The sequence below is a fragment of the Carica papaya genome, chromosome 8 (assembly GCF_054855325.1).
Source record: "Carica papaya isolate Zhongbai chromosome 8, ASM5485532v1, whole genome shotgun sequence".
In the NCBI taxonomy this organism is placed as follows: Eukaryota; Viridiplantae; Streptophyta; class Magnoliopsida; order Brassicales; family Caricaceae; genus Carica; species Carica papaya.
The window spans coordinates 1823407-1844978 of NC_142316.1; the positions used below are offsets into that span (position 1 = coordinate 1823407).

At 31.4% G+C, this 21572-nt stretch overlaps 1 protein-coding gene across 1 annotated transcript; it reads right to left on the reverse strand.

Annotated features, from left to right (window-relative positions):
• Positions 1-11242: 11242 nt before the first annotated feature.
• LOC110822341 (uncharacterized) lies at positions 11243-13005 on the reverse strand. Its single transcript, XM_088209606.1, has 5 exons — positions 12612-13005; positions 12337-12525; positions 12121-12231; positions 11554-12034; positions 11243-11453 (listed from the first exon to the last, which is right to left on the reverse strand). The coding sequence occupies exons 2-4, from the start codon at positions 12517-12519 to the stop codon at positions 11945-11947; spliced, it is 384 nt and encodes a 127-aa protein (XP_088065732.1). The 5' UTR covers positions 12520-12525; positions 12612-13005; the 3' UTR covers positions 11243-11453; positions 11554-11944.
• Between the last annotated feature and the right edge of the window lie 8567 nt (positions 13006-21572).

Genomic DNA, 21572 nt, shown 5'->3' on the forward strand with positions numbered 1-21572 from the left:
TATCATTGTTAATTAACAATTAACAAAGTTTTTAATAACTGTATTCTTATAAGTTTCCTAACTTTTATTGACTAAACAAATAGAAACTGAAACGCACTACTGATACCTGCACGTGTCCCAAAAAATTCTAAATTAAACCTAGGCCCCCTTTCGGCCAATATCGCAATTTCGGCACGGTGGCTCCGCCGTGCTCCAGCGACGGCGCCGCAGCAAGCGGCGGCGATTCACCTCGGGTTGGCCATTTTCGACCGTTTTTGGCCGAATTCGACCACGCTTGCATCGGTCCCTGCGATAGAACAACCCTAGGGCCCTCGGTGGGCTGAAAAATTACGAAAAATCGAAACTTACCGGCGGCGGTGCTCTTGGGTGCGGCGGCTCCTCCGGCGTGAGTCGCGTTTTGATGTTTGGCTCCGATCAACCTGTAGAGAAAAGAACGGTGATCACAGTGGTATAAAATTTGCATCAAACAGAGGCCGGGAAGGGCCTCATCGGAGGTAAAAATTGAGGGGGGATGCGGCGGCGCCGCTGGATTTCGGCTGGGTTTTTCGGTCGTTTGGCCGGTGGTTTGGCTCCGGTTTGGCTATAGGAAGACTCAGCATCGAAAAACGAGCAGGGAGGAAAAAATTTACCTCGATCGGCGGTCGGAAACTTCCCCGGTGCGGCGGCGGGTGGCGGCGGCCGGCTCCTCCGGCGTCTGGTTCTTCTTCTCCGACGAGCACTGGCGGCTAGGGTTTGTTTGGTCAGGTGTGGGTGGGGTTATTTATACCCTTTGCCTTTTAATCTCAACCGTCCATCAGGATTAAATCTGGACCGTTCGATCGCGATTTAATTGGAATTAAATCTGGATCGTCCATCGCGATGCAATCTGGGTCGTCCGTGCGCACGTTTGATCTGGACCGTCCGTGCGCACAGGAATGGATCTGGGCCGTCCGATCGCGCGCACGCAGATCGCCCACGTGGCTCGTCCCCTGGTCAGCGTTTCCTTGCCACGCGGCACGTCCTGGTTGGCCGGGGCTGCTGACCGGGCCGCTGACGTGGCTGCTGACGTGGTGCTGACGTGGCACAACTTTTTTAAATTGTGTTTTGACCCCCAGTTTCCGATTTTCTTTTCAAAAACACCCCCAGAATCCAAATTTTCACCCATTTTTCCCAAAATCAATTTCAATTAAATACAAATAATATTTTTATCCAATTTTATCATTATTTTTATTTTTATTTTCATTAAATTAAATTAAATTAAATAAAAATCAAATAAAATTCCAATAATTACAAAATAAAATAAATTGAAAAATAATAATAATAATAATAATACACTTGGGGTGTTGCAAAGTGATGGATCAAAAAGTGAGATGCTAGAGGAGTTTTTCAAGATGATGCCTCAACATTGAAATAAAGGCGTCGTGATCAGTGAAAAATGTAACAAGGGAAAGAATTATGGGGTGAAACATAAGATATAAATTGGTGGTATTTGTGAAAACAATGGATAACCCCTGGCTCTTCTTCCTTAACTCAATGTGTGGGTGATGGGAGTCACCATCAACTCTTAATTTGTTGGTTATTACGATATTTATATATAATGGTAGTTCTTTCTTGCTATAGTTGTAGTCTGATAATGCAATTATGCTTCAATGCAGTGGTAAAAGATAAAACGATAACTTTCTTAACTTCTGTAGCAAACCCTTCAATAATCACATTAAATAAGTATGGAGAGATTGAACTCACTTAATGTAATTATTTATTATATTAATCATAAATTTTAATGCAATTGAAATATATAAATGATAATAAATATATGAAAAACTGTTAAATTGTTAACTATAAATATGAATATATATAAGCTCATAATTTTTCATACATCAAAGCGGTATTTTCACTATTATTTAAATATATAAAATCAAATATGTGAAATCTCACATTAATTTTATGAGATATAATAATATAAATATTTTTGTTTACCCTATCCAATTAAAAGAAAATATCAATTAAAAATATTGAACCAAATAAAGCAAAATATTTGTAAAATATGGGGCTAAATAATTATAATGACAACGAAATTTTGTCTATAGCCAGTTGGTAACTAAATTGATTAATAAAAAATATTTTTTATAATTTTTTGTCTGTTTGTGGTAGTGTAAATCTAATATAGTTCATTTTCTAATGTATCCTCTTAATTCAAAATTTATTTTTAATTAAATTTTTTACTTTAATATTATTTTATGGTAGATAAGTAATTTTCTCAAGTATACAAAAAATTAACCTCTTATGTCGAAATAGGTAAATATAGTGCATAACGGTATATGATTGGTCAGATTTTTTCAAATATAGTCAAGTACTTTCACCAAAAAATAATCTAATTTGAAAAAACTATAAATTAGTTACTTAAATAAAAAATATAAAAATATCTATCTCCTACCTCAAAAAAGTGCACATGCCTTGCAAGCCGTAATAAGCTAAAGAACAAGAACTAAATAATCATTTTAGGTTAATTAAATACTGAGTTTTCATTCTTTTCTTTTTTAATTTTGAAAAACAAGCATGTCAAAAGTTTATATATGTACGTTTTTCTATTTATAAGAGGAATTTCACCATGAAGTATTTCAATCTAATAGAGATTTTCAATCAACTCCCCTCTATAACCATAGACTTTTCTTCAGTTTTATTTTTCTTTTAGTATTAAATATAATATTCAAAATTAGTCAAGATGATATGTACGAGTCTGCATGCTTTTGCCTCTCTATGTGCATATATTTATACGTTCCCATATATTCATGCACATCATATGTCTATTTATTGAAAATATCAAATTTAAAAATAATCTTATAATTGATAAGTTAATGAGTTATTGTATTCTTTAATCGTTTAGTGTTTCCTTTTAATTTTGTCAATAAAAAAAAGGAATTTATATGAACTGTTATTAAACACTTTCTTAATTGATAATTAACAAAGTATGAAAATGTGTTAGCCTAAATTAACTAGCTTATGCTACAAGGTTGGTGTCTAACATTTTCCCCTCTTTTGAAAATTTTGATATATGTTTTGGTGTTAATCCAACCTAAAATACAGACACAATGATCCATTTACTTAACAATCCAAGCTACAGAAAAATCAAAACATGTAACTGATGGGAGAAAAATTTAGCATCAAAAGACGGGAGGAGAAGCAAAATAGAAGCCAGAGTCATAACACACTCATACATCAAGATTTATGGGGGAAAAAGGTATTACATAGATTAAAAACATTTGCAATATACTCTAATTGCATAATAAAAGGTGTAAATCAAGTAAACCAGGTTATCGACCAAAAGCCAATTATATTCCAGGGATTATTCCAGCATACTCTATTCCTTAAGCGAAACTGAACAGAACTATCCAAAAATTAAACTAAAGAACAAACACTGTATATAAGAAACTGAAAATGTCAACATGCCTTAAAAGCCTTTGTATATGAAAAACTAAAGAACAAACACTGTATAATAATTCGAAGTCAATTTTATTCTTTTTATATTTCCAAAAACAAACACATTAAGAGTCAAAATCTATGTAGTTTTTTATTTTTAAGAGAAATTTTGTCAGAAAGTATTTCAATATAAACTTTTCTTGTGTTTTACCTTTCTTTTAATCTTAATTTTAAAACTAAGAAGTAAGCACAACCATATGTACGTGTCTGTATGCATTTGCCTCCATTGGTATGTATATGCATGCATTTATATATTTATACATATTCATGCACGTCATATGTTTATTTATTGAAACTTTCAAATTAAAATCTAATCTAACAATTGACAAGTTAATGAATTATTATATTTATTAGTCCTTTAATATTTTCTTCTAATTTTGTTGGAAAAAAAAAGGAAATTTATATTAATGTAGTTACTAAAGACTTTGTTAATTGTTAATTAATAATAATAATGAATATTTAAATTTGTGTTATCACAATTAATTATTTGTTTATGTAAATTTTTTAAAATAATTAAGGCCACAGTAATAATTTTATTATATATATGTTTCGATTTATATTTCATTATCAATTTTTTTAGATTTGTGTTTATGCATGTGTGATTTTATCTTATCCTATGAGCTAATTAAGAATTATATATTCGTTAGATAATTTCGTGATTATTTATTATGTCAACTCATGTATTATTACCTAGTCATTTCGATTTGTGTTTATATCTATCTGCGGGTATGTGATTTAATTTAATTTATTTTGTTATTACATTTTAACATATACGTACCAAATTTTTTAAAATAAAAAGTAAATTAAATTTTATTTTATTTTGATTTTGGTATCAGATGTAACAGTATTGTGTAATAGATCAGTCATAACATGCTATACAATACTCTAGACATGTGACCAATTACTCCAAAAGCTTATTTATTTGAATATTTTCTTAATTAACTACTCAAAGTTTCTAAAATAATTATTTTTCGCATATACACAATTAATCTACATGGTAAAGGCATATGTAAGTTATTATAAAAATACAAACCTTCTTAAAAGTTATTTTTACAAGTAGTTGATGGTCATTTCTAATAAACCAAAAGCAAGTACAGACTTGACATTTTTTCATCTGATGAAAGTTAAACACTACCAGCTCTGATATTGGAGCTAACAATTATATATTAAAAACTTTGTAAATTTTGTTAGTAGAATGCTAATTATAAGTGTAGGATACTCTTTATAATACAATAAAAAAAGTATTATTTTAATTGTGTTCAAGATATTTATAAAAAAGTTTTTTTTTAATTATCAGGTAAATGTACACATGAATATGTTAAAATATTAAAAACCTATCTAGCACCCGGAAAGGGGCCGAGAAAAAAAAAAAAAAAAAAAAAAGCCACGTCGGCGGGCCCAGTCAGCAGTCCTGTCCAACCGGGACCTGCCACGTGGCAAGACCACGTCGTTCCGGAACGGGCCACGTTGGCGATCCGCGTAGGTGCGATCGGACGGCCCAGATTCAATCAAAAACGGACGACCCAGATTAAAACAAAATGGACGGCTGAGATCAAAAGGCAAAGGATTATAAATAGAACCCCCACACCAGACCACAAACCCTAGCCACCTGCCGCTCGCCGGAGAAGACGAACCAGAAGCCGGACGCCGCCACCTGCCGCCGCACTAGGGAAATTTCCGACCGCCGATCGAGGTAAATTTCGTACCCCCGACTCGTTTTTCCACGCTGATTCCTCCTGTGGCCAAATCAGAGCCAAAATCCAGTCCAAACGGCTGGAATACACAGCCAAAGCCCAGCGGCGCTGCCGCGCCCCTTCTCGGTTTTTGCCTCCGATGAGGCCCTTCCCGGCCTCCGTTTGATGCAATTTTTATATCACCGTGATCACCATTCTTTTCTCTACAGGTTGACCGGAGCCGAATCACTAAAACACGAACCTCGCCGGAGAGCCGCCGCACCCGAGAGCGTCGCCGCCGGTAAGCTCCATTTTTCTGTGATTTTTTGGCCCCCCGAGGGCTCTAGGGTTGTTTTCTCGCAGGGACCGATGCGAGTGTGGCCGAATTCGGCCAGAAACGGCCGAAAACAGCCAACCCGAGGCGAATCGCCGCCGCCGTACCGGAGTTGCGATATTGGCCGAAAGGGGCCCTGGACCTAATTTGGGATTTTTTTGGAACACGTGCAGGTACCAGTAGTGCGTTTCAGTTCCCTGAGAAAAATTCAGGAAAAATTAGGGACAGTCTGTAGGCGCACTGTGAAGCCGTGTTCGGACTCCGAAACGTGTAAGGACCCCTCACCTTATTTCCTATCACGGTTTTAAAGTTCAGTAAATGATAAAACGGTATTTCATGAATCAACGAATGTGTGAAATTGCATAAGGTCGCTAATGGAGCCCAAGTCTAGTGTATTTGTCGGTTAACTGTTATTTGGCCTGTTTTACAGTTTTAAATGCAGCATGAGGTTCGATGTTTTCATTTTATAGTTTCGTGTGCATATTTTACTGTTTTATTGATTATGGATTAAATGACCGGGATATTGATGTTGTATGTTGTCTGTTTAGCATAAATACTGTTTGCTTGCTTGTATGTGGATTAATGATGCTGACTGAGGAAAAAGAGAATGAAAAATTATGTAAATGAGTAATGGTATAATGTGGTCAGCCTGACTAGATATCCTGGGAGATGGTGGACGGACCGGGTTCGTAGGGAACCCTACCGGGATTGTGGTCTCCCATACCGGACGGGGTATGAAGATCTTATGTGTTTTGGCGCCCATACCGGATGGGGTATGGGGACGACCCGTTTCACCCTCATACCGGACGGGGTAATGAGGTCTATGGTTTGGCGCCCATACCGGACGGGGTATGGGGACGGCCCTGGAATGGATTTCAAGTGTTAAGGATTAACGGGTAGCGGGACCCCTATGGATCCCCATGGATACTAGTGGGCTGGTGAATTAAGAAAATATGTTGTGTAACGATTGAATTACGAAAAGTTTGATAGGTATTATGTTATACAGTTCATATATATGTTTTCGTGATGATGATGATGTTATTGCTTTCGTATATTGTTTTATGAATTTCACCGAGGTAAGTGAATGGTAAAGGTTTTATTATTAATAAAAGGATTTGTTGTAAATTATGCTCCATTGGTCTTTTTGTGTTTTCTACCCACCTTTACCTCCGTGACGGTGAGATATCGTGATGTTTTTACTGGGCTAGTGTAGCTCATTCCTTATTTAATCATTTCAGATCAAGAGGACATCGTTCCCGAGCCGGTTCCGCAGGAGGACGACGAAGGGGACGCCTAAAGACTCCCTAGTCACATTCGTAGTTTTTTACTTTCAAGTTTCTCCTTTAGGTAGTTTAATCTTTTATATTTTGTTATCACGTTTTTGGTTTTAGTGTAAGGGATGTTATTCAAATTTTGACTTCGCTTCCGCATTTGATATTTATAATATAATTTTCATTTTAGATTTTCGGGGCTGTTACAACCTATATATATAATAAGGTTTAGTGGGTTTAGATTATACTCCAATTAAATTTTAAACATTAATAGTCATTAAATAAACAATACATAATAGATAATGATTTAAACAAATAAAACAAAACAAGTAAAATGTAATAATAATAATTTATTTAGGATAAAACAAAAAAGGAATGATGTAATAAAATCTGATTTTTTTTATGAAAATAAAAAAAAATGAAATCTCTATCCCCACCTCCTTTTAAAGAATCCATCCAGGCCACCTCAATCAATGCACATGGCCGCTCACCATAAAATCCTTTTCTACTACTTATACCTTTCTGCTTTCTTCATCCCCCCAGTATACATTTCTCTCTTTCTCTCTCAATCTATCTCTATCTCTCTCTTATCTAGTATTTGATAACAGTATATGTCGTAGATTTCATCAGAAAAGGGAAAAGAACGAGTTGATGCAGATCATAATTCAAGCAGAAATAAAATAGAATGGTTCAATAGCACTGTTCGAGTGCGAAAATTCATCAGAGTAGGTTCCAAATTATACAGATATGTGAAGGTTTTGATTGTTTTTTTTCGAGAATTTATTAAGACTATTTATCTTGAAGCAGAAAATAACGAAGGAGTTTAGAGAGAAGGTGAAAGAAAAAGAGAAAGAGAAGAAAGCCCGTCAAGACGCAGAGGCCAAACAATTAGCTGCAGAAGGAATAAACGTTGCGGCAGAGGCTGAGCCAGCAATCCCCATTTCTTTCAAAATACCATTTGAAGAAGATATCCACCCTTTTGATTCTACTCAAATGGTACTTCCACGATCTCTCTCTTTCACTCTCTCTATCTCTTTATATATATATATATATGTTTATATATGAATGCTATTTTACATATTTGTTTTTTAGATCATAGTGTAGTCAGTGTCAATTATTTTGTAGGGGAACCAACAGGGACGCAAAAGACAAAGTAAATGTCCAGTAGCTGGAACAACTATAGTCTCATTTACACTTTCTCAAGGTCTCCTAACTATGGCTGATAATATTGATTTTGTTAGTAAAATTTTCTATCATTTAAATCTCTAAGATTTTCTTTTAGATCAAATGGGTTTTGTTAAAAACTCTTTAACGGTTAAATTTCTTACTGACAGTACACTCTCGAGCATCTTTACAAATTTCAGATACACAATCCAACAAAGAACCAAAGGCTAGACGGTTTAGAGAAGACGACGGGTTTGCAAAATTTTATTTTCACTAATACCATGACATTTATGGTAAAAGATTTAAATATTTTTACTATTTAAGAAGGTCGAATTAAAATTTAACTAAAAATATAAAAATTTAAACTTATTTTCTACATTTGTATATTTTATTTACTCTTATATACCTAACTAAAAAAATAATCGAACTACATAACTATTTTCTATTTTGAAAAAATTGTTATTACTTTTATAAATTTAAATTTCAATTGCATTAAAATTTATGATTAATATAATGGAGAATTAAATTAAGTGAGTTCAATCTCTCCATACTTATTTAATGTGATTATTGAAGGGTTTACTATAAAAATTAAAAAATTTATCGTTTTGTTTTTTACCACTACATTGAAATATAACTGCATTATCTGGACTACAACTATAGCAAGAAAGGGCTACCATCATATATAAATATTGTAACAACCAACAAATTAGAAGTTAATGGTGACTCCTGTCACCCATATGTTGAGTTAAGGAAGAAGAGCCAGGGGTTGTCCATTGTTTTCACAAACACCACCAATTTATATCTTATGTTCCTCCTCATCATTCGTCCCCTTGTTACCTTCTTCATTGATCACAACGCCTTTATTTGACTGTTGAGGCATCGTCATGAAAAACTCTTGTATCTCGCTTTTTTATCCATCTCTTGACTTGTACATTAAGTTGTACTTCCCTACATTTCCTTTTTCCTCCTAAACAATTCTAATTTTTGTACTTGTAACATTATCATATGTCAACTTAAATATTTATTAAACACTACTCACCCAATTATATTTCAAAATTTTCTCTGGTTGAGGCAACGGTATTTGCTGAAAATATTTCATCACTATACAAACAGCAAATAAAGTTTATTCATTTATATAATTTGTGATTAGTAATCTCTTATTAATTACCTCATCAAATATAATAATTCATTAACTCGTCAATTATAAGATTCGATTTTAAGTTTGGTACTTTTAATAAATAAACATATGATGTGCATGAACATGTATGGATATCTAAATACATGCATGTACATACGTATAGAGGCAAAAACAAGCAGACACATAGACATGGTCATGCCTAGATCTTTTTTATATTTAAGATTAAAAGAAAAATAAAACAGAAGAAAAGTTTAGGGCTATAAGGGGGAGTTGATCAAAAATCTATATTAGATTGAAAGACTTTATGACGAAATTCTTATTAAAAATAAAAAAAAATTATAAAGATTTAACTCTTAATATGTTTGTTTTTCGAAATCTAAAAAAAATAAAAGAAAACCTCAATGTTTAATTAACCTAAAATGACTATACAATATTTATTTTTTAGTTTCTTACATTTAAAGGTATGCAAGGCATGTTCGCATTATTGAGATATTGGGTAGATATTTATATATTTTTTTGTTCTGGCCCTTGTGCTAGGACTAAGAGATATGTTTTCTTCCTTTTATCTAGTTGTTGTGGCTCATTGACGTTCCTCTTATTGTTTGGTATGAATGGTCTAAACGGATCTGTTGTGAGATTGGGATTGTAGCCTCTTCTGCAATCTGGGCTCATTCTAGTGCTTCTTGATAGTCATTAATTTTTAGAACGGAGATTTTATCCCATATCTCTTTACGCAGACCTCTCTAAAACTTCCTGGCTCCTAGGCTTCCATCTGCTACTAAGTTGGGCGCGAACCGAGCGAGCTCTATAAACTTTTCTGCATATTCTACCACCCTCATATTTCATTGCTTTAATCCTAGGAACTCCATTTGCTTCTGTTCTCAAACAAAGTTAGGGAAATACTTCTCGTAGAATGCCGCTCCAAATACTTCCCAAAGGATCGGTGTCATCAGTGATCCCTTCTTCAGGCGCCGCCAGTGTTCTGCAGCTCCCTTGAACATGAATGTGGCTAATTGTACCTTTTACTCTAAAGTGGCGCTGAGAACATCAAATATCTTCTCTAACTCCATGATCCATTGTTCGGCTAATATCAGGTAGGTTGCTCTAGTAAATGATGGCGGGTTCATTCTTTTAAATCTTTCAATGAGTTTTTCATTATTTTTCTCCATCGGCTATGTGTTATTGGTACTAGTATTGTTACTGTTTGTAGCACTTTGGCTATGGACTACGTATTGAGTTACCACCGTGGCGTAGCCTTCGACTATATGCATGAGTCTATCTAGACTCTACTCGATCCGGTCTTCCGGAATCCAATGTGTCTCCTCTCTCGGTATCCTTGTCATTTCCTACATTCATGAAATTTAAATTTAGAGACATTTCCTTATGTTTCCCAACTCTATCTAAGTCTTATGCGAACCTCAGACTCGTATTCAAGGGATGTCCTAGAATAGTGCTCTGATACCACCTGTCACGGACCACACCCCGTCTAATGATCGAAGTATACTTCCTTAAATCATATAGACTCAAGTTAAGTAAAATAAATTAATTTTATTAATAATAAAGAGTCGCATAAGCGTTACATCCCTTAAATATAAAACATAAACATATGTACGAAGCTCTAAATTTCTTTACTTACATTATTAAATAAAAATACGAAACAGTAACCTTAATATCAGAGACTAGACTTCATAAATTTTTTTCGTATAGCTACTCACTCTGCAGCGGTATCTTCAATATCTGGACAATGATAGGGGGATGAGATAAAATATCTCAATATGCAATATTATGAAATCACAGCATAGTACATGGAATTAAGTTTAATGTGATTAATAAAAGGTTTGCTATAAATGTTAAGAAAGTTGTCCATTTGAGAATTCATAGCTTTTTTTATGAAAATAAATGATAAAAAAGTGGTACATAGCTAAAAAATAATTTCTAACATTGAATTTTTTGATGAAAATAATTTTTTTTGCTACATATCTAATTTTTCTAATATTTTTTTAAAGTATGATGAGCTTTTACATCTCCATGACAATTTACCATTAATTTAATCAGTCATAGAAAATAAAACAGTACCTATCATACTTCTTGACTTTATGTTTATTCATATTTATTTTCCATTGTCATTATTATGTAAACAGCCAAAACGGATACGTTGACAAGAAAACCATATAAAATATACAAAAAAAGGTTGGCTAAGGAAGACTGATAAATGGTTTATGTCGTTCATTGTTTTACATATTACATAATAAGGTTAAATATGTTACTTCACCATATATACAACAAGGTAAAAGAAGTTAATTCTAATAGTCTGCTCAAGAGTGAAAGTACTAATTTTAGTCTCTTATATTAATTTATTTACTTCATCAATGATCTTCCCTTGCCACATCGTTCAGTTGTTACTCTTCTATTGGCACCTATAAATTAACAGGAAAGCAAAGCATATTTTAGTCAAGACTCTATACATCCATGAACTATTCTAACTAAGTGCAATGTATATACTCAAAACCAACATACAGAAGAAGTCTTTTGTTCTCCATCCACCACCTTCCTCTTCACTGAGGTACTGCTCCCCTGTTCCCCATCCTCCTTATTCTTCCTTGGCCTATCGACCTTCTTCCTTTCTCCTAATGGCACTATAGAACTGCTTCTTGCATATTCTTCTTCCTTGGTTTCGGAGTTGGTTTGTTTGGATAGATTTCATATAGTATAAAATCAGTCACTCGATGACTGATCATCGGAACAATCACTTTAATTCTAGATGAATATAATACTACAGTCCCACATGAATATAAATATTATCAAGAACTCTTTTCTATTTTAAAATGAATATAGTACTCTAAAAAACCAATTTGTTAAGTTAGAAAAACTAAAAGCAACTTACTGTATCACATATTTTAGTGTCCCGTCACTGTTTCTCAATGGTCCACCCTTCAGTTCTTTGTTGGATTGTGTATCTGCAATTTGCAGTGGGTTGAAGGAGAAGCTTGGGAGTGTACTGCCAATAAGAAAATTTACCATTAACAAAACTCATTTGACTTAAAAGATAATCATAGAGAATTAAGTGACGACAATTTTACTAACCAGATCAATATTATCAGCCAGGGCAATGAGATATTCTGAAAGACTACAGGAAACTACAGTGGTTCCAGCTACTAGACACTTACCTTGTCTTCTGCGTTTGTGTTGATTTCCCTACAAATTAATTGCCACTAATAACTCTATTATCTAAAAAATCGAATATGTAAAATTGTTTCATATATATCTAAAGAGAGAGAGAGAGAGAGATCGTGGAAGTACCATTTGAGAAGATTCAAAAGGGTGGATGTCTTGCTCACCAGGTCTCTTGAAAGAAAGAGGAATCGTTGGCTCAGCCTCTACCGCAATATGAATCCCCTCTGTATTTAATTGGTCTGCTTGTGCGGCTTGACAAGCTTCATTCTCTTTTTCTTCTTGTTTCACCTTTTCTCTAAACTCCTTCATGGTTTTCTGTTTCAAGATGAAACCTTTTAAAAAAATTCTTAAAAATATAAAACAATCGAAACCTTTACATATCAGCATAATCTGAAACTTACCCCGATGAATTTTTTCACTCGATCAGTAATACTAAACCATGCCCTTCTTTTTTTGGCTGAATCCTGATCTGCAGCAACTCCTGCTATAACTTTTTCTGAAAATGGTTGGATTTCCTAACTCGTGAGATTTAGGGTCTCAGTTTCAGATGAAATCGACGACATCTTATGTATTTGGAGAGGATTGAGAAAGAGAGAGAAAGAGAAATTGAGCGAGAAAAATAGATTTAGAGACAAAAGAGATTGAGAAATGTATGTTGGGGGATGAAGAAAGCACAAAAGTGTCGGTATAAATAGTAGAAGAGGGTTTAATGGTGAAGGGTCATGTACACTTATTCTCTTTGAGTGGATAGCGTTTTCATTTTTTTTTATTATTTTTCATAAAAATCATATTTTATTGCATTTGACATTTTTTGTTTTATATTAAATAAATTATTATTTTATATTTTTCCAGCCCATCTACAGCCTCTTTTTTTCTTTTTTTTTTTTTACCTTCCAATACATGCCTTCACCCACTCATAAAACCATTTCCTTATTTTATATTCTGCAATATATTTATATATATATATATAACAAGTTAGGTAAAGAAATCTATATTTATTTAATGACAATAAATGTTGTGGATTTAATTGCAATTTAATCTAATCCAAGAAAACCTTATATTATCTATATAAGTTTGTAATATTTTAATATGTTTATGTGTGCACTTAATGATAATTAAAAAACTATCCTTTTATAAAAATGTTCAACACAATTAAAATAATATTTCTTGTTTTGTTTTCTATTAACAAAAATATTTATTTAAAATTTTAAAACTAATATATCCTTGTAATGTATGAAAAATATTGTGCATTAAAGAAATATAAATCATCTCATAAGGTTCTTATTTATCGTCGGCTCCAATATCAAAGTCTGCAGCATTTAACTTTTTCTCTGATTAAAGGAGTGTTAAGTCTATACTCATCTTTGGATCATCAGTAATCTCCATCAGATGGCTGCAAGTAAATTGTAGAAATGATTAATAACAAGTAAAATTTTCTTTAATAACTATGTTCATATAGATTTTTATTTTTTATTGACGAAATTAAAAAATATATTAAATGATTAACGAATATAATAATTCATTAACTTTTCAATTATAAGATTCAATTTTAAATTTGATACTTTTAATCAATATACATATGACGTGCATGAATACGTGTGAATATATACATGCATATACATACGTACAGAGACAAAAATATGCAAACACGTACATATGGTCGTGCCACTTCTTAGTTTATATTTGAAATTAAAAAGAAAATAAAACAAAAGAAAAATCTAGGACTATGAGGGAGAGTTGATCAAAATTCTCTGTTAGATTGAAATATTTTACGACGAAATTCCTCTTATAAATGAAAAACTATAAAGACTAAACTCCTAATATACTTATTTTTCAATTAAGACTTTCCTTTGAGAGTATTAAAAAGAAATCTAACCAACCATATAGTGTTATGCACTATATTACGCATTTGGACATAATAGATAAATTTCTATACTTACGAAAATTATTTATTTACCCTAAAATGATATCAAAATAAAATAAAATAAATTAAAAATAAGTTTAAAAATGCTACATTTCCAATTAGGAAGATACCTGAGAAAATATATTCTATTGGATAGTGTGACAAATAGATAAAAAAATATAAGAAATATTTTTTAAATTCGGTTACCTACTGGCTATAGGCAAATAATAGAGCTACATGACTATTTTCTATCTTTATAAATTTATTATCACTTTTATAAAATTAAATTTTATTTATATTTGAATCTATAATTAGTTAAAATAGAGGATTACACTAAGTAAGTCAGATCTTCCCACAGTTATTTAATGTAATTATTAAAGGGTTCGCTATAAAAATTAATAAAGTTGTCCATTTGGGATTTCATAAAGTTATATTAAAAGAAATGATTTCAAGCAAATAAATATTTTGATGAAAATAAACTTTTGTTGTGAGATCTAATTTTTGTAATATTTTTTTGAAAATTAAAATAAGTCTTACATATCCATGACAATTTATACAAGGGTTTATTTTTTAACATGCTTGTTTTTCAAAAAAAATTTTTTGAGAAAGTACTTGACTATATTTGGAAAAATCTAACCAATCATATATCATTATGCAGCATCATATATAAATATCATAATAACTAACAAATTAGGAGTTAATGGTGACTCCCATCATCCATACGTTGAGTTAAGGAAGAAGAGTCTGGGGTTGTCCATTGTTTTCACAAACACCATCAATTTATATCTTATGTTCCTCCCCATCATTCCTTCTGTTGTTACATTTTTCATTGATCATGACGCCTTTATTTGAATGTTGAGGCATCATCTTGAAAAACTCCTTTGGCATCTCGCTTTTTGATCCATCTCTTGGCTTGTACATTTAGTTGTATTTCTCCACATTTCTATTTTCCTCCTGAACAATACCAATTTTAGTACTTGTAACATTATCGTATGTCAACTTAAATATTTATTAAACACTACTCAGCCAATCATATTTCAAAATTTCATATGGTTGAGGTAATGATTTTTGCTGAAAAGATTTCATCACCTATACAAACAACAAATAAATTTTATTCAAGTATATAATTTGTAATTAGAAATTTCTTATTAATTACCTCATCAAAGGAATTAATCTCCTCTTCCACCCTACCTCCCTTTTCCTCCATGATGGTCTTCTGTGCACGTACAAAATATTTAAATATTACATAATAAGTCAGCTACAAATAACTAAATATTATTTTTTAAATTCGCTTACCTACTGGCTATAGGCAAATAATAGAGCTAATGACTATTTTTATCTTTATAATTTTATTATCACTTTTATAAAATTAAATTTTATTTATGTTTGAATCTATAATTAGTTAAAATAGAGGATTATACCAAGTAAGTCGGATCTTCCCACAGTTGTTTAATGTAATTATTAAAGGGTTCGCTATAAAAGTTAATAAAGTTGTCCATTTGGGATTTCATAAAGTTATATTAAAAGAAATGACTTCAAGCAAATAAATATTTTGATGAAAATAAACTTTTGTTGTGACATCTAATTTTTGTAATATTTTTTTGAAAATTAAAATAAGTTTTACATCTCCATGACAATTTTTACATGTTATTAAACCATTCATGTCACGGTTTATATTAAAAGAAAAAAAAGGCTCGCTGCACATCTTAATTTCGCAAAATTTCTCAAATTTTTCCACAAAGACCATCCATTCATATCTTTTTTTCCTTCTCATCATTCTTTCCCTTGTTGCAATTTTCATTGATAAAAATGCCTTTATCTGAATATTGAGACATCTTCATGAAAAGCTCTTCTAAAAAATTCTTCACATTAGCCGCAGATATCTCGTTATTTAATTCACCTCTTGGTGTTGAGCTATACTTCTCTGCATTTCCTTTTGCCTCCTGCACAACAACATTTCCACTTACCTCATGAACAACAATTTTATTACATGTAGCATTATGTCAACTTAAATATTTATTACTTGTAGCACTACTCACCCCATAATTTTTTGTAATACTATCCTCTGCTTCAGCTAACGATTTCTCCTGAAAATATTCAGTCATTCATACAAACAACAAATAAAGTTCATTAACCCATATAATTTGTAATTAGTACGTGCTTAATTATCTCATCATTGGATCAATCTTTTCTCCCACCGTCTTTCTCTTTCCATTGGTGATGATCTTCTCCATCATCTATAAGTACCAAGAAATCAAGTTAGTTATTAGTTTATAATACAAACTAAATATTACCCAATAAGGCAAAGCAAGGTCATTCTAATAAAAAGATTAATTTCAATATTTTATATTAATTTATTTACCTCATCAGTGATCTCGACCCTCTCTCTTGCCACCTCGTTTAGCTTTTTCTCTTTTATTGGCACCAGCAAAAATTAATAGGAAAGCAAAGCATATTTTAGTCAACACTCTACACATTCATGAACTATTCTAACTAAGTGCACATGCCTTGCAAGCCATAATAAGCTAAAGAACAAGAACTAAATAGTCATTTTAGGTTAATTAGATACTGAGTTTTTGTTCTTTTCTTTTTTAATTTTGAAAAACAAGCATGTTAAAAGTTTAGATTTGTACCCTTTTCTATTTATAAGAGGAATTTCATCGTGAAGTATTTTAATCTAGTATGGAGTTTCAATCAACTCTTCTTTATAACCATAGACTTTTCTTCTCTTTTATTTTTCTTTTAGTATTAAATATAATATTCAAAAGTAGTCAAGATCATATGTACCTGTCTGCATGCTTTTGCCTCTTTACGTGCATATATTTATACGTTCTCATATGTTCATGCACGTCATATGTCTATTTATTGAAAATACCAAATTTAAAATATAATCTTATAATTGACAAGTTAATGAGTTATTGTATTCGTTAATCTTTTAATATTTTCTTTTAATTTAGTCAATAAAAGAAAGATAATTTATATGAATAGTTATTAAAGACTTTGTTAATTGTTAATTAACAAAGTACGAAAGTGTGTTAGCCTAAATTAATTAGCCTACGCTACAAGGTTGGTGTCTAACATTTTCTCCCCATTTAAAAAATTTTGATATAGAATTTTGATTGAGGACTAATATATGTTTTTGTATTAATCCAACCTAAAATACAACCACCATGACCCATTTACTTGACAATCCAAGCTACAGAAAAATCAAAACACGTAACTGGTTGGAGAAAACCAAGCATCGAAGGACAGGAGGAGAAGCGGAATAGAAGCCAAAGTCAAAACACACTCATACATCAAGATCTATGGAGGGAAAAAGGTATCACATAGATTAAAAACATCTACAATATACACTAATTGCATAATAAAAGGTGTAAATCCAATAAACCAGGTCATCGATCAAAAGCCAATTACCAAAAATTAAAAAAATCATGAAACAATGTCGAACTCATATCAAAAATAAAAACAAGCGAATTCGATAAATGGACTCTGTAAATATAGAAATTAGTGCCACAAGAACATTACAACTGGGAAATCTTTCCATCCCAGAAACATTATTAACCAAAATGAATGAGGACTATAAATTATAAAGAAAAACAGACTTGAAATTGGATAGATATGTATTGGCTCTACTGATATCCTTTCATCTCAAACACATAAGATGTAAAAACTTTAATCCATCACATGCATGGACAAAATCAAGCGTGCAATAACACAAGAAGTAAAAACTAATTCTGACATACCACTGAAAGAATAAACATGGAATTGAAAATGGAGAAATACGAGTAAAGCCAATAAGTATAAAGAGAGAGAAAAGTGACCAGGAGAGTCAAAATGAAGCAGGGATTATTCCAACACACTCTCTTACTTAAGAGAAACTGAACAGAGCTGTCAAAAATTAAACGAAAGAAGAAACACTGTATGTAAGAAACTAAAGAACAAACACTATATGATAATTTAAAGACAATTTTATTCTTTTTATAATTCCAAAAACAAGCATATAAATAGTTAAAATCTGTGTAATTTTTTATTTTTAAGAGAAATTTCGTCAAAAAGTATTTCAATATAAACTTTTCTTATTTTTTATACCTTTCTTTTAATCTTAATTTTAAAACCAAGAAGAAAGCACGACCATATATACGTGTCTACATGCATTTGCCTCCATACGTATATATATGCATGCATTTATATATTTATACATATTCATGCACGTCATATGTCTATTTATTGAATCTTTCAAATTTAAAATCTAATCTAACAAGCGACAAGTTAATGAATTATTATATCTGTTAGTCTTTTAATATTTTCTTTTAAGTTAGTCAATAAAAGAAAGAAAATTTATGTAAATATAATTTCTAAAGATTTGTTTAATCGTTAATTAACAATAATAATGAATATTTCAATTTATGTTATCATAATTAATTATTTTTTTCATGTAAATTGTTTAAAAGCATTAAGACCACCTTAATAATTTTATTGTATAAATATTTCGATTTATGTTTCATTATCAATTGTTTTAGATTTGTCTTTGTGTATGTGTAATTTTATCTTATTCTATGAGCTAATCAAGAATTATGTAATCATTAGATAATTTCATAGTTGTTCATTATGTCAACCCATGTATTATTCTCTAATCATTTTGATTTGTGTTTATATCTATCTGCGGGTGTAGGATTTAAGTTAATTTATTTTGTTATTACATTTTAACATATACGTACCAAGTTTTCAAAAATAAAATAATTTTGTTATTACATTTTATTTTATTTTATTTTTATTTTGGCATGAGATATAACGGTATTATGTAATAAATAAGTCGTAGAATGCTACACATATTCTAGACATGTGACCAATTACTCCAAAAGCTTATTTATTTGAATATTTTTATAATTAACTACTCATAATTTTTAAAATAATTATTTTTCTCATATATACAATTAATCCTCATAGTTGAAATACGAACCTCCTTAAAAGTCATTTTTACAATATATTTGCAGGTAGTTAGTGGTAATTTCTAATAAACCAAAGGCAAGAACAGACTTAATATTTTTTCATCTGAACAAAAATTAAATACTACAGGCTTTGATATTGGAGCCGACAATCAATAAGAACCTTATGAGATAATTTGTATTTCTGTACTACATAATATTTTTCACATATATAATAGTTTTAGAAATTTAAATAAATATTTTTATCAAGCAATCATAATCAGAAACTAAAAATAAACATTAATAGACACTAAACAGGTTAAAAAAACTATATTTACAATATATATCATACAAATTTGTATTAGAAAAATTTAAAATTTTGTTAGTAGAGTGCTAATTATATGTGAAGGATACTCTCTATAATAAAATAAAAAAAAGAAATATTATTTTAATTGTGTTCAAGATATTTATAGAAAAGTATTTTTTAATTATCAGTAATGCACGCTTGAATATATTAAAATATTAAAAACCTGTATATATAGAATATAAGGTTTAGTAGGTTTAAATTAAATTACAATTAAATTTACAACATTAATAGTCATTAAATAAACATAGATGTTTATAACTTAATTGTAGGATATATTACAGAATAGATAATAAGGGTAATGATTTAAATAAATAGAACAAAATAAGTAAAATGTAATAATAATAATAATAATAATTTATTTAGGAAAAAACAAAAAAGGAATGATGTTATAAAATCTGATTATTTATGAAAAATAATAATAAAAAATTAAATGTCCATCTCTACCTCCTTTTAAAGAGTCGACTCACACCACCTCAATCAACGCACATGGCTACTCACCATTAAACCCTTTTATACTACTTATACCTTTCTGCTTTGTTTAGCCCCCAATATACATTTCTCTCTTTCTCTCCCAATCTCTCTATTGTCTAGTATTTGAATTCAATAATATGTCGTCGATTTCATCAGAGAAGGGTGAAGGAGTTGCTGCAGATAAGAATTCAAGCGAAAATAGAATTGAATGGTTCAATATCACTGATCGAGTGCGAAATTTCATCGGGGTAGGTTCTAGATCATACAGATATGTGACGGTTTCAATGATTTTTTTTTTTGAGAATTTATTAAAACTATCAATCTTGAAACAGAAAATAATGAAGGAGTTTAGAGAGAAGGTGAAAGAAGAAGAGAAGGAGAAGGAAGCCCGTCAAGTCGCAAAGGCCGAACAATTAGCTGCAGAAGGAATAAATATTGCGGCAGAGGCTGAACCAGCAGTCCCTATTTCTTTCAAAAGACCAAATGAAGAAGATATCCACCCTTTTGATTATACTCAAATGGTACTTCCATGATCTTTATCTCTATATTTGCATGTTTATATATGAATGCAATTTTACATACTGGTTTTTTAGATCATAGTGTAGTCAGTGTCAATTAATTTGTAGGGGAACCAGAAAGGACGCAAAAGACAAACTAAATGTCCAGTAGCTGGAACAACTACAGTCTCATTTACACTTCCTGAGGATCTCCTAACTATGGCTGATAATATTGATCTTGTTAGTAAACTTTTCTATCACTTAAATCTCTAAGATTTTCTTTTAGGCCAAATGGGTTTTGTTACAAAACTCTTTAATGGTTAATTTTCTTACCGACAGTACACTCCAGAGCATCTTCGACCCAATACAAATCTCAGATACACAATTCAGCAAAGAATCAAAGGCTGGACGGTTGAGAAACGACAACGGGATACTAAAATATGTGATACAGTAAGTCCCTTTTAGTTTCTTCAACGTAAGAAATTATGTTTTTAGAGTACTATCTTCATATGGAAATAGAAAAGGAAAACTGATAATATTTATATTCATCTGGGACTGCAGTACTATATTCATAGGGAATCTATGGGGTTCTTTCGATCTGTTGTCGAGGTTACAGATTTCATACTTTATGAAATCTATCCAAAGAAACCCACTCCAAAGTCAAGGAAGAAGAATGCAGAAGAAGAGAGTAGTTCTGTAGTGCCACCGGGAGAAAGTACTACTCAAATGCAGAAAAAGGTGAGAAGACCAAGGAAAAATAAGGAGGATGGGGAACAAGGGAGAACCCCAGTTAAGAGGAAGGTTGGCAGGCCAAGAAAGGTAGCGGATGGAGAAGAAAGGACTTCTTCTGTATGTTGGTTTTGAGGATACACACACGCACACACACACAAATAATGCACTTGGTTAGAAATAGTTCATGAATGTGTACAGTGTTGTGTAATATATATATATATATGTATATGTATAATAGTTCACGTATGTGTAGAGTGTTGACTAAAATATTCTTTACTTTCTTGTTAATTTTTGCAGGTGCCAATAGAAGAGGGACAACTAAACGAGGTGGCAAGAGAGAGGCCTGAGATCACTGATGAGGTAAATAAATTAATGTAAAAGATTTAAATTAATATTTTTATTAGAATGAACTTACTTTGCCTTATTGTATAGATGGTGAACTAACTCATTTAACCTTATTGTGCAAT